The sequence below is a fragment of the Mytilus edulis genome, chromosome 4 (assembly GCF_963676685.1).
Source record: "Mytilus edulis chromosome 4, xbMytEdul2.2, whole genome shotgun sequence".
Classification (NCBI taxonomy): domain Eukaryota; kingdom Metazoa; phylum Mollusca; class Bivalvia; order Mytilida; family Mytilidae; genus Mytilus; species Mytilus edulis.
The window spans coordinates 68,086,083-68,100,517 of record NC_092347.1 but is presented as its reverse complement, the minus strand read 5'-3'; the positions used below and the strand labels follow the sequence as shown (position 1 = coordinate 68,100,517).

Below are 14,435 nucleotides of genomic sequence, written 5' to 3'. Positions count from 1 at the left end.
CTTAGGTATTTAATTGCATATGTTTCAATATATCCGGCCAGAGATTCAATATCCATTCTAAGTTCAGTTTGAAGTCTGCGACCTTTTTGAATGACATCTGCACAAAATGTTCATCTAAATACATATAGTAGCTTTCCATGATACAAGTTTTTTTCTGAATTGTTTTATTGTGTGAACATTTTTATACATGTGCATCAGGCTCTATAGTCTGGATGTCTATGAGGGTGGTTATTTTGGGGTCATCACACTTGACTTTCACAGACAAACTTCAATCTTGATCTCAAATGTATTAATAATATTTTTTTTTTCAATAGGGATTCGTAAAAATAATTTAAACCTAAAAGGCGACGAAAGTATGCATTGTCTACCAGTACTAAGAAATAAAATTATACTAAAATGCACTTTGGTGAAAATTGTGTGTTTTGTTATTGCACCACTGTCCTAAGTTAAAGGAAAGGCTGAAATAAATAACCCTGTCACATACTTATGTCCCTTTCCCTGGCTATGAGCAAGAAATCAAGTGGTTGTCATTGTAGTGTGCAATAAGCACTTCATCATTTCAAGTGGTTTCCTTAAATCAAGCTGTTAGTTGTCCCTTTGAATTGTTTTACCTTCAGTGGCCTTAATAAACTATGAGGTATGTGTTTTGCTCATCATTGAAGGCCCTACAGTTACAATTTTTAACAGTTGTCTCATAATAAATTCTTATTTGACCCTTTTAACCAGATAAGCCTAAAATTCAGAACATATCAAAATCACCATATCTTTATCAAAGGTCCACAAGATAGTTTGTATATTAATGTTATCATCTATCTTTTATCCTCATTTACCTTGACTTTCCATTTTCTCAGGTTGGGTCAATCAACTTGATATAATTATATGTATAAAGTCTTTTATGTAAATGTGTTTGTTCTTTCTTTTGATGGTATTTAGAAATAAAGCTGTATGTTGACCTATAGGTGTTTTTGAAAAGAGTTGCTGGATTGCTGTCTCACTGATACATACCCCACATTTACTTTCATAGATAAAAGAAGATGTGGTATGAGTGTAAATGAGACAACTCTCAATACAAATCACAATTTTTAAATGTAACCTATTATAGGTCAAAGTATGGCCTTCAACACAGATCCTTGGCTCACACTGAACAGCAAGCTATAAAAGCCCCCAAAAATTACTTGTGTAAAACCTTTCAAACAGAAAAAGCAACAGTCTAGTTTGTATAAAAAACAAGAAACGAGGAACACTTATGAAACACATCAACAAACTACAACCACTGAACATCAGGTTCCTGACTTAGGATAGGTGCAAACAAATGCAGCAGGATTAAACATTTTAATAGGTGCCAACCTTCACCCTAACCAGAAACAATAGTGTAACATCACAACATAGAAAGACACGTACACTATCAAATATCAATTGAAATGGCTTTACTCAATCATATAATTTTATTTAAAAAAAAATATATATATATATATGTTTTCATGTTTCTCTAGTAGAGTACTAGCAAATTTCTATATTTAATGATTCTTATGAATCATGAAACTTGATCAATACCCTATTTAGCATATAATTATATATAACAGTTCAATTGATATAAATTTTATGTACATGTACTACATTTCAAGTTGATGTGACCACAAACTACTTTTAAATAACAAAACTTTGGCATTTCACTTCATAATGAACATGTGCACTTTAGTCTAAGGTTCAATTGTGGTGTGACCACACACTAGCCTAAAAGAAAACTTTAATCTACCTAAAACCAAAACATTTACCAGATTCAGGACAGACAGACAGATCTATGGATACACAGACTTGAAATCATGATGCCCATCTTCTAATAAAACATTTATGTTGGGACATGGAAAATATATATTAAGTCTGCTCAGCAATAGAAACATTCTTATCTTTCCTAGACACTATGTTTTTTGGTTACGCAAACAATGTAAAGTTTTGCCTGAATTCACTTTATTTTAATATTCATCTTGAAGTCATGAATAGTCATGTACCGGTAATTGTCATGAGTACACAACATTAGAACACTTTTCTCTTCTATAAATATATTTAAGACTAGAAATCCATTTCTATATTTATCCCCAGGTTTCCTGTGATCCATTAGTATATGAATTAAAATTAAAGTAAACATAATCATATCATGCCAATAAAATCATTGGTGAATTCTAGACCATGCAATATAATTTCAATTATAGATATTAGCCTTTGTTCAATTCAACAAGGAACAATTCACATCAGCCAATATTGAACATAAAAGTATATTATGTTACCTTTTAAGTTCATAAATAATTCTATTGATTTCTCACCAACAGAGTGACAAACAAGTACTCAAATATTAATGTCTCCATAGAAAAAAAAACTATGGAAAAACCATCAAACTATCTTCTGAAACAAATCATTCCTATCCAGACATTGGGCTGGTTTTTTTTTTTATCTACCCACCCAAAGTTTACAGAAGTTAAACACAGAACCAATTAATCAATTTGTGAGCATAATTTTCCATTAAATAATTAATGTGATTAGTAGCTGGTTCAGCTTATAAAAGAGCACCTGCTGGGAGATAGTTATCTTTTTATTAATGGAATGACCTTGTAATTTGGTGATATATCTAATGATGACTCTGCACAGTGAAGTACAGCAAGTGGAATCTTCTCTTTATATATCTGTAAGTCTACAATATGTTATAAATGTCTGTTGATTTTTAATTTTTCCATAGACTGGCTTAAAAGTCGCTTTACTTTATAATCAAATCATAGAAGTATTATATTGTCAATACAATTCTTCCATGATCAAATAAACAAAAATTCAATTCTTAAATACACTGGCAAGTTTAATAAAGCTTCACTTATTGTACAAATGTTGTATAGAGTCAAATATCACAATATTAAAGACTGTATGTTGACATGTGGATGTTTTTAGTTATTTGTGTGGTTGGGTTGTTGTCTCAATTATTACTTATACCCCACAACACTTTTTTTTATCATTAAAATCTGTAAAGAATTGGAATAGGATTGCAGTTACAGCCATTTATATATAGATCAGATATTCCACAAAAAATGTTTTATATAAATTTATCGGATTATGATATGTCTAGTAGTATTGTCTACATGTTTTGTTTTTGCACACTATTAATTCTTATTTCTACAAGAAAGTCATAAACATATGACAATCAGGGGCAAACTTCTATCATATGATATATTAATTTTAAGCATCCACATTGAAAAAATCAGGTGCACATTACTGTCATATGACATATTTTAAAGTTTTCTCATTGAAATTTGGACAGCATACTTAAACAAATGACAAATAAAATCTATGAATCATAGACTTTAGTTCCCACTTGGGCCATGTGGATACTTGTACTAAACTCTGGAATTGATTGATGTTGTCAAACCAATATGTTACTGAAAAAAATTCTGTCCTTACATGAAAAACATAAATCTTTTAGGTACATCTAATTATGCAAAGTTAAAATTCAAATCACTATTTTCATATACATTTTAGCTTGTAGATAGACTAACAAATCTTTTACTTTGGATGTTTTAGACTAGAAAAAAAACATAATTCCACAACAGTGCTAATAAATGGAAAAAAAAGCTGGAGCTGAATAAAAATCAGGCCCACCTTTTGTGGGAAAAAATTGGTTGCTTATATAGGGAATCACTGAAGTATGACTGGAGTGGGCCCTCCTAAGTTCAGTCAGTGGGCCCCCATTTACAAAAAGTTCTTGATCTGCCAGTAATTTGACAAATAGTACACACTTAAGTTTTTAAAAGATTACAGTTCAATGTGGAACTATTTGAATGTAGCTTAATCATACAACTATGAAATATAATATAAACTTCTACAGTCATGACAGTTTTTTAGTTGCTTACTTATAAACATTGTAAAGTGAAAGTGTTAAGCAAAACCTATACCTTTAATGCAGGGATCTAGTAACTATGCAACACCATAGCAATATACAGTACACTGAAATATGTTCTATATAATCATAACATTAGTCTACCTTGACTTAAAGTAAGAGTAGACTACTAACTTTGCTATCATTCCTTTGCAATGAACCATTTAATGGGTTGCAGTTTACAGCAATGATAAACAGAGGTTATGTCTTTTTCTGAGATGATTACACACCCCAGGAAAGAGATATTCAAATCAATTTGTCTTTATAATTATATTTTTCTTATTCTGATTACATAAGTATTGCCATGGTTATATGAAAGTAAAGAATTAGTACATGTACCTAAGTTCTTGATTAAAGGTCATATGAAGACACTTTTGGATATAAATCTAAGTAAATTCCACATAAAGATAAGATAAAAACATGGCATGTTTTGATTGTTTGAAGAATAAAACTTCACAGGGATCAAATATTAAAATCACTTTGTGGAGTATTATTTTCAGTTAAAATCAAATAAGGATAAAACAGCAGTGCCCGATCCAGGGGGCAAAGGGTGAGGGAGGGAGTCTAGGGGTTGGAATCCCCTCCTTTTTTTTTTACGATCAATGTATTTGAATGGGGACATATGGTTGGAACCCCCCTTTACCCTTTTGAAAATGGCTGGATCCACCCTGAACAGAGACTAAATGAATTCCTAGTACCAAGGAGGTTATATTAGAAGGTATATTAGAAGGTCTAATATAACCTCATTGCTAGTACATTGTAAAGGTTTCACAGTGATACACTGCTTTCATTTTATAATACCAATAAAATTTTGAAAAACTGGACTGAATCTTTGGAGATTTTATTTAAACTATTAAGGAATTATCAAGTGTTAATTTTTTTTTCAAATTAAACAAAAATTAATTTAAAAATGGCCTGAAGTCAGAAGTTGTCAAATGTAATATACCTAATCAAAGGTCATCATTTTTAACAATATAAGTCAAATACTTGTCTACCTGATTTATTTTTATAAATTTAGAATAAAAAGTAACATTTAATTTGTACTTTCTTTAGTTTCTTGATATTTACAAAACAAAGCAGTGTATGTGTAGTAATAGTGCAATCACAGACTAACTAGTATGTACAAATGTAAGCCAAAGCCATAAAATAGAGTCACAATGTTTGTACATCTTGTCTTAATTAGATCATATTCTGTGATGTGTGCCAAACTGTGTATTGGGATGATCATTCTGCACAACTAATGCACATGGATGCTAATGATGACCTTGGAATTACATTTTAAAATCATGTAACTGTAACTTGGAAAAGTTAATTAAGTGGGCTGATGTTTTGAAGGTGATATTAAAAGTGTTAACATTTGTTTATTCACACATTTGTATAAGTGTCATTGGAAAATTTCAAAATGACTATGGGATCTAAAATAAAAGCCTCTGAGAGTTTTCGTGAAGCTTGTTCACCCTATCTGTCAGTAAGTATTTATAATATATGTAACTGTATGAAAAAAATAACTTTTAATTTTTTAATCTAAGAATCAAAGGGTTTCTCTTATGTTGTATTGAAGTTTAGTATAAAACAATTATAGTTATTAAAAATGTTTATTTGTCATTCTCTATTCATTTTTTGTACAATAAAAAGCATGTAAGCAGAGTAAGATATTTTCCACATGATTTCACTCTATATAAGTCGCCCCATGTTCCAGATTGTTGGCATCTGTTTGTAATTTGATATCTCTGAGAGAGCAACTTACCTCCGTGTTTCAATGCAGGTCCAGCTTCAATCGGGATAATCAACAGAGGGAAAATGCCACTGAGACCAACGGCTATCGAACCACACACTGAAAAAATCCACACTTCAGACATATTTCGCTCCTCATCCATAATGTTGCTGTTACTGTTTGATCTTTCCTCGAAATTGTTTGCCACGTTTGATTCGGCAGATGTTGTCCTCGTGTTTCTACCGTTAGATTTGATATGTGGACTTTTAGCTCGATGTATCTCTCCATTTGACAGTCCTATCAGTATAAAAAAGATAGTGAATGTTAACAAATATTGGGAGGTGACTGTCATTGTTTGTGTTCACATATTTATCTATCTCCGAATGATGAGTTGTTGACTGGGGAAATCCCATTCATAAATAGAATATCGAAAGTCCTCGGCTTTTTACCATTCACTGACGTTAACGTCCTTGACCTTTTTCATTAAATAAAGATCAGCTGTCTATAACGGATTGCACGTAAAGGTTTTGACATCAACTGGACAAAAAAATCATAAAGTATAACAATAATTTTAATTCTAAAACACGTATTGATGTCATTGGTACACTTTTTCAACAATGTCAATTCTAATTTAGTTCTTATATCAAAAGGTTAACTGATTGAAAATTATCAATTGAATTGTATTGGATAAGTTCAGAGGTGTTCCAAGATAATAGAAAATCTTTCTGCAGACGATTTTTAACAACATCCAGAATTTTTATCTTGTCAGTATGTTAAAATATTTTTGATAGGAGTGTATGATGTATATTAAAAACATTCAATTATGGATTTTGCAAGATCAACAATTTATGATGTTGATATTGATTCGGCCAGGACAAAGTTAGCACTTTCTAATTCACAACAGGATACTTTTGATCATTTCATTGTCATATCGGTTAGTAAATACTTTGAATTTTTTCTTTATTTTATATTGCTTGCATGACTCTTTTAACTGAAAAGTTTAATACAAAACATGACACATTTTAAAGTTTCAATCACAGGCACTTGTCTCAGAAAAAAAATGTTATATTAAGGTATATAGGAAAAAAAATTTCTGAGACAAGTGCCTGTGGTTTCAATTGGTTTTTTTAAAGCACAAACTATTGGTTGATGATATATTATTTAAAGGAAATTATTTAACAAACTATTATTATTTAATTTATAATATTGCAACACGAAGAATTTCATCTGTAAAACCTTGACAATTTTTATATTCGGTTTGAAAAACCTATATATTTTCCCCTAAACAGCTAGAGGGTTTATTTGTTAAGTAAGAACATGTATATAGGATCGTATACAAATTTAAATCTATGAATGTTTTATTGATAATATACTTTTTTTTATATATTTATATATAATTCTCATTATTAAGTTGTGTTCGTAATGATAATTTCATCAATTTGACCAAAAGAAATTTCACATCCAATCAATCCAGTGGCGTATCCAGAACTTTTCATAAGGGTGGGCCCTCTTAGTGATTCCCTATATAATCAACCAAATTTTGTTTGCTAAAGGGAGGGCCTGGCCCCCCAGGACCCCCCTAGATCCGCCTATGCAATAATAGAAAATTTAGATACTTACCTCCCCCCCAAAAAAAACCCCACCAAAACATAACCAAAAAAAAAACATACATTTAGGAATAACAAGTGTTAAATGTATACAATAAATTCTTATCTATAAAGCAGTAATATTGTGTTATCTTTGTATTAACATTTATTTGTTTATTAAAGAGCAAAAACATCTGTTCCTGCACATTTATATCTGTGGTTTAAAGTGTTATAAAATGTGTATTTCTGTAATGGTAATCAAGTACAATTTTAAGTTAAATATTGAGAACAAGTTTAATGTTGTATCATACATATACCTCATCAAGTATCAAAGTTAGTTGTCAGTCATTGGATAATTAGGCAAAATAAAATAGTATATGTGTGGTTCCTTGTACAACTAAAAAAAGTTAGGGTAGGTAGGTAGGGATTTTTTTTTATTTTTATGTCTTATATTTACCTTGAGTTTATGGGAGCAACATTCTGACTTTAACAGTGCTTAATGAAAAATGATAAAAAAATCTTTAGGGTAGGCTATTTTTAAGACTAAAAAGTAGGGTAGGTACATATGTAGGGTACCCGGTAACTGGAACCACACATATATTTTTATTTGGCCTTAGGGGTTCATGTCTTTAGATCTCTATATTGTGTTTTGTTTACTGTTGTTTGTCTCTTGGTAAGTGTTTAGGTTTTTTTGCCAGTAGAAAAAATTTCAATGTGTTTTCGACTTATGAGTTTGAACATGTGAAACTAATAATATTTTTGAAATAACATTATTATTGCCCTTTTTTGTTATAAAAGTTTTCCTTTATTCAACCTGGCCTAAAATCTTCACACACACAAAACAATGACAGCACATTCCTATACATGCTTTTTTTTTTAAACACAACTTTTTATATAAAATATTAACAAATCCATGCACTGTGAACATATATTAAGTTTTTTAACATAAAGTGTTTCTGGTTTGAACTATCCCTTTTCTCTCAATTAATTATATATATAGTTTTGTACTATAAATATCAAAGAAACACACATGTTTGATTGATGGATGGTTGCTTTTATCAGTGCAAAAAAGAATATGTATCCTGACAAGCAAAAAATGTATGAAGGATGGATTATATAGTGATTTTTTTTTTTTTTTTTTAGTCATTAAAGATTCATCAGCTTCCAGAGAAACTGTTAATGAAAGTATTCTCTTACATAAAACACCAAGATTACGGAAAACTAGCAAGAGTCTGCAAAAAATGGCGAATGATTGTTTACAGCACACAGTTATGGAAAAATGTATCCCTACGGCCAGAGTACGGTGGCCTCCATGTGAACAACATCGAAATTTTGATGCAGTTGATTGGCATTAGATTTGGAAACACTATGCAAACAATTGAACTCCCGAGTGAACTTATTACTGCTCCAGTACTACACGAGCTTTCGAACAAGTGTCCGATTTTAAAAAACATGACACTTGATTTTTCAAATGCTATGCAACTACATGATTTCAATGATTTGAATTCGTTTCCTTGCAATTTGAGAACCATGTGTATTTGTCTATCTGAAGTGATATTCTTAGAAGGTTTTATGAGAAGAATATACAGCTGTCTATCTTCTCTAGAGGTGTTGCATCTTATAGGTAATTATTTTTACACTTTCATATCAAATTATAATGTTAAAGTTGTTAGTAACCATAGAAACCAGTGGTAACATTCTTGCCTAACCTTCACTATCTTATTGTTTTTCACTTAAAGATAATCAATAAAAAGACCATCATTGGCTAATTTTCTCTCAATTAGGCTTCTAACTGCAGTAAGTGCACCCTGGCTTGAGAAATTGAAAGTGAATTGTTGAAAGCTTTGTAACGATATAATGCAATAAATTTTTACACAAACCGTCAATAATTAAACCTGCAGCTTCCTTTTCATAGGATATTGGAGTCGATAAAAAGTTTTAGCATGTTTATATCTGAACATTTGAAGCATGGTTAACTAAACTTTGATACATTAAACTTTGATAATGATGTTAATAAAATCATCCTGTCAATATATAACTTGACTGGAAAATTAAATTTAGTATTATGTACTATTTTTGTTTTAACGATTCTTTACAAATTAATTATTATAACACAGAATTTTATCACTTATATATAAACTGAACATAACAAGATTAATTTTTTATATTCTTTTATATTGATTTGAATGTCACAGCTTCTCAAGGGATAAGCTTAAAAGGAAAAAAAATATTGAAATAATAAATACAAAGTAATGTGTGGTATACAATCAATGGTCAGCAACAAAACAATACAAAACAATAACTAGAGGGAAAAACAAAGTCTACGACAATACACAGTATCAACTTTATATGTCATACTCATACTACACTCTATACAAATTATGAAAAAGATTGAAGGAGATTATTAAAAATCTGCCAGAAACATCTAATTCCTAAATGACAAAAAAATAACCATATTGTGAAGGCAATAAATGATTCGGTTTGTGACTTTGAAATGCAAAGCTTGAGGTGGTCAAACAAAAAGTTTACTTAAATTCTGCGCAAGAACTACTGTGTCTTCATTTTAGTGTACTGTACCATAACATTTGATTTATTAACTAAAGTCTAACTGTAAAAAGTTTCAAACAGTTTTTTTGTTGCTTTAATTGACATTTTCATATTTTAATTTTATTAACATGCTGAGTTTTCTATCTTTTCATCTCTTAAATCTATAAGAATAAATTTAAAATGATATTGATGTTCTGAATTGAATATTGTAGGCACTTTCGAAATGTCAACTGAGGCTGAAGAAGACATCTATGAAGTTGTTAATATTGGGAAGATCAAATCACACACACCAAATTTAAAAGTTGTTAATTTATATGGTATTTCATTTATTGATGACTCTCACATTGAATTACTGACTTCCAACTGTATCCATCTAGAAACATTGGCCTTGAACTTCTGTCTGAGGGTCAAAGGTGCTTCATTCAAAACACTTCTCCAAAGATGTAAAAAGCTGAAATCTCTGCTGCTGCAACACACAGGTGGGTTTATATGACACTTTGTTAGTGAATACCTATGTTATAGCATTATCTTTAATGTGCCAACTGAGCTGATAGATATAAGAAGATGTGGTATGAGTGTCAATGAGACAACTCTCCATCCAAGTCACAGTTTGTAAAAGTTAACCATTATAAGTCAAAGTAAGGTCTTAATACAGAGCCTTGGCTCACACCGAACAGCAAGCTATAAAAGGTCCAAAAATGACTGTGTAAATCAACAGTCTAAGCTATATAAAAAACTAGAAAGGGGAAACACTTATGAACCACATCAACAAACGACAACCACTGAACATCATGTTCCTGAGTACATATTTAGAAGATTTTAATAAGCAATAAAATATATGAAGTTAAAACTTAAACCAAAAACACTAAATATAAAAAAGAAGATGTGGTATGATTGTCAATGAGACAACTCTCCTCAAGAGACCAAATAACACAGAAATTAACAACTATAGGTCCCCTTATCGCCTTCAACAATGAGCAAAGCATATACTGCACAGTCAGCTATAAAAGGTCCTGAAAGGACAAAAAATTAAAGCAACCACTGACACAGTTTGTGACTTATTTTAAATCTTGACTTATGAAATCACCATAGGTACATTGAAAATGTAAAATAGATATCAAAGCAACTCTTCCATACAAGCATGGACATCAGATCAAAAAGAATATTAAGTAAAATAATACTAAATAATACTGTATTCGTGAATGCTAGAAGTAACTTATAGTTAGAGCAATCAAAAGAACTTATGGTAACCACTGTAGCTAATATAAAATCTAAGCTTTTTTATATTCTAAAAATAGATGTTATACATGTACATCTCTCACAATAAATTCATATTTTTAAAAAGTATGTTGTACATCAATGAGAATAGAATCAACTAATTACAAAGAGATTGATTTCCAGATGGAACCATAATAGATATTGCTGGAGTACTATTTAAAGTTTTAAGTACTTACATGTTATTTAACGATAACATGATAACCTTTATTAATGTTTCATGATTATATGTTTACTGTGGTACTTTCCATGGCAAGCCTCTCAAATTAAGCCAAGTTTATAGCTCTGACATTTAACGACTTCTTAATATTGCCTTTCCTCACATGACATCAGATAATGGTTTTTGAGCAATTAAGTTGTGGGGAAATTGTCGTATTATATAATTTAATTTTTATTTCAATTCATAATTTTTATTTTGTGAAATCATCCTAAGAGCACATAATAAATTATATTCTCTTTGTTGTTCCTAAGAGTTTATATATATATAAAAAAAACCACACACAATTATATACTGTTACCTAAAATATTTTCCCAATATCTTTTTCTATCAGCTATTTCATGACAACTTTGTAGAATTAATTTTAATGTTTTTTATACATTATAGTGTATTCGTATATATTTTTTTTCAAACATAACATAAAAGCAATGATTTATTTTGCCATTTTCTACTGGAAAATTTACTTCTGAAAGAATACCTACTTTAATATGAACTTCATTCAGTAGATACTTTATTTTAACATTTCACAAAGTATGCTTTTCTCATAATGCATCTGACATCCTTACTAAATCCATTGGAGGTGTTCTGATTGACATTGATTCTGAGAAAATAGTTTATTTTTCAGTTGAATTTGTCTTTTTACTTTAGAAATTGTGAGTACTCTTAGATCAGTACTTTGTGTCTTTCATGTAACTGATAGATGTTATTTTCAAAGTTCCAATATTTTTTGTAGGGGTTGAAGATGAGCATATGAAAAATGCACCATGGGAATCATCTGTTGTGACAGAACTTGATTTGACATCAACAGAACTTTCAAAGGAATGCTTAGAAAATATTTTGCTTCGTATTCCAAGCTTTACCTATCTGGGACTTGGATACTGTGAATTCTTTACTGATAGGGTAAGTTTTACATCTATACAACAGCAATCAATCAGTAGGAGGATGAGAATGATTCTTGAATATATATTTCAAAAGTAATAAGTATATAGTCTAGATGAAACAGATAACACAAGTAAATAACATGACTTGCTCAGTTGAGTTTAGGTTCAAATCTTTTATGAACACATTTTTCATCAGAACACTTCTGAATCCATTGGAGATTATCCTGACACATGCATAATTGTACCATCTGCATTCAAATCAGTACTACATTTTTTATATTTAATGGAAGATCAATAATGTGCAAAACAAATAACAAAGGACCAAGAATTGAGCCTTGTGGTAAACCAAAAATTTATCACATTAACTTTTTAGCTTATAAAGGTTTAGCATCTGAGAGATTTTGACACACAGGTTTAACGAGAAGTTAACGATGAAACAAAAAATATAAGCCATGTCACATAAGAACACAATTAGTATACCCTAATGTTAGATTTATGAATAAAATTTTCTTCATATGACAGTTTCTTCATTGGCAAGTACACTTACAGTGAACTAATCTTTTTTATTATTCAGTTGTGATTCAAGCTTTCCTAAAACTAGATAATTATAATAATATCAACCACTATACATGCCTGTGACACATTCTGTGTCATTTTATTCCCAATATTAACATTAATGAAGAAACCAATACATATTATATCATAATGTTTCTTTTATTGGTCATTCGGGGAATGGTAGATCTTTAATAGGTAAAATCTATTTACAACTTTATTAAGACAAGGGGTGATTAAGTATAAACACCTGTCAATTGTTGAACTCAGAATGAATGCTTACTTTTATATAAATGTCTTTTTTTATGTCATTTACATCCACACGTCTCCTTCTGTTCATGTTTGATATTGACTTAAATTGTTATTTCTCTTATTCAATATATGACTTTTACAAGATTTATATAGAATATAAGACCCATAATATACTTATATATTTATAAGACCCATACCATACTAATGGACTTTTCTACTTCCACAAAAAAAAAAACTTTGAAGGAGTTTGGTACTTTTAGTAGAAAATTATTTTTGAATTTAACCTATTTTCTTGCTTGACTTTATCCCATACAAGTAAATCTATTTCTGATGTAAGAAAATCTCTTATTAATAAACAATATTGCAATGAAATTGATTGATGGAATGTTTTCCAAATAATGATATAAACACTGGGGATATTAATCATAAAAAGTAATTACAGACATTAATAATGATCCCAATATTGATTTAGTTGTTAGAGGAGGAAGGGCTGTTGAATTTTTAAAAGACACCAATAAAAAAAACTTGCAATAAGCATAGATATATAGATATGAAGAAATAAGAAAAAAAAAAACAATTTGAGGATGTGCATAAAGTAATATAAACCTGATCCAGGGGCTTATCTATCCATTTTAAATAGGGGGGGGGGTTCCAACTATAAGTTCCAATTCAAATGCATGGGGGGGGGGTTCCAACTATAAGTTCCAATTCAAATGCATTGATCGTCCAAAAAAAAGGATGGGTTCCAACTTTAAGTCCCCATTAAAATGAATTGATCGTCCAAAAAAGGGGGGTTCCAACCCCCCAGGACCCCCATTTTTTCACCTGGATCTACCACTGCTGGTCTTACATTTATAAAGTGGAGATGATTAAAATAAATTTCTCCAAATTAGAATTGTAAGCCAAGGAAATATTTTGCTAGTTCACTGTGACTCACAATTTAATTTCAATATAAACTCAAAATTAACCTCTCCTTGTTGCTATTCTATAGACATAATTGTCCAGCAAAACTGAATCACCAATAGCACCTTCATCATACGGCTAATCAATTTTTGGTTTCTTTCAATTTATTTGATTAAGGTCAAATGTACATGAATGGAGTGATGTGATGTCTTGTAACATAATCAGCCTGTCTGTAACCGTACAATAAAATGTTCTGAATAAAGATATCATAGAGACCACTGGTAGTTATCGAGAGAAAAAGTCTATATATAGTAATTAATCTGTTTATTGATTGCAGGAGAGCTTCTTTTATATCCTGGATTTCTGACAGTCTCAAATTAATTTTTCTTTAGAAATATAATGACTGTATGGGTTTTTATTCAATTATAAGGATTTTTTTGTATATGTTTCTCTTTTGATCTCATTCATTACCAATACTATTCAAAGAAGTTTACTTTAATAGTTAATGTTATTCTCATTGGTGCTTTCACCAAGTTCGATACTCTTAACTTAAGAAACTTTGTTTTAAATAATTACACAACCATTTTTTTTT

General features: G+C 30.2%; 2 protein-coding genes across 6 annotated transcripts in view; one reads left to right on the top strand and one right to left on the bottom strand.

Moving 5' to 3' along the window:
* The window catches only part of LOC139520312 (zinc transporter ZIP13-like), a 30,418-nt gene extending 24,345 nt beyond the window's left edge, over positions 1-6,073 (bottom strand). The window contains exon 1 of the mRNA XM_071312849.1: positions 5,664-6,073. Within this exon, the coding sequence (XP_071168950.1) occupies positions 5,664-5,982 (319 nt within the window). The 5' untranslated portion in view covers positions 5,983-6,073. The remainder of the gene's footprint in view (positions 1-5,663) is intronic.
* The window catches only part of LOC139520311 (F-box/LRR-repeat protein 2-like), a 28,224-nt gene that overhangs the window by 2,659 nt on the left and 11,130 nt on the right, over positions 1-14,435 (top strand). The window contains exons 1-4 of one of the 5 annotated variants that reach the window (XM_071312847.1): positions 2,535-2,680; positions 8,360-8,840; positions 9,976-10,242; positions 11,989-12,155. In XM_071312847.1, coding sequence (XP_071168948.1) covers positions 2,627-2,680; positions 8,360-8,840; positions 9,976-10,242; positions 11,989-12,155 — 969 coding nt within the window. In that variant the 5' untranslated portion in view covers positions 2,535-2,626. Of the gene's footprint in view, positions 1-2,534; positions 2,681-5,077; positions 5,385-6,105; positions 6,188-6,427; positions 6,565-8,359; positions 8,841-9,975; positions 10,243-11,988; positions 12,156-14,435 lie in introns of those variants that run through there. The other 4 variants (XM_071312846.1, XM_071312848.1, XM_071312844.1 and 1 more) reach the window with 4 other exon arrangements.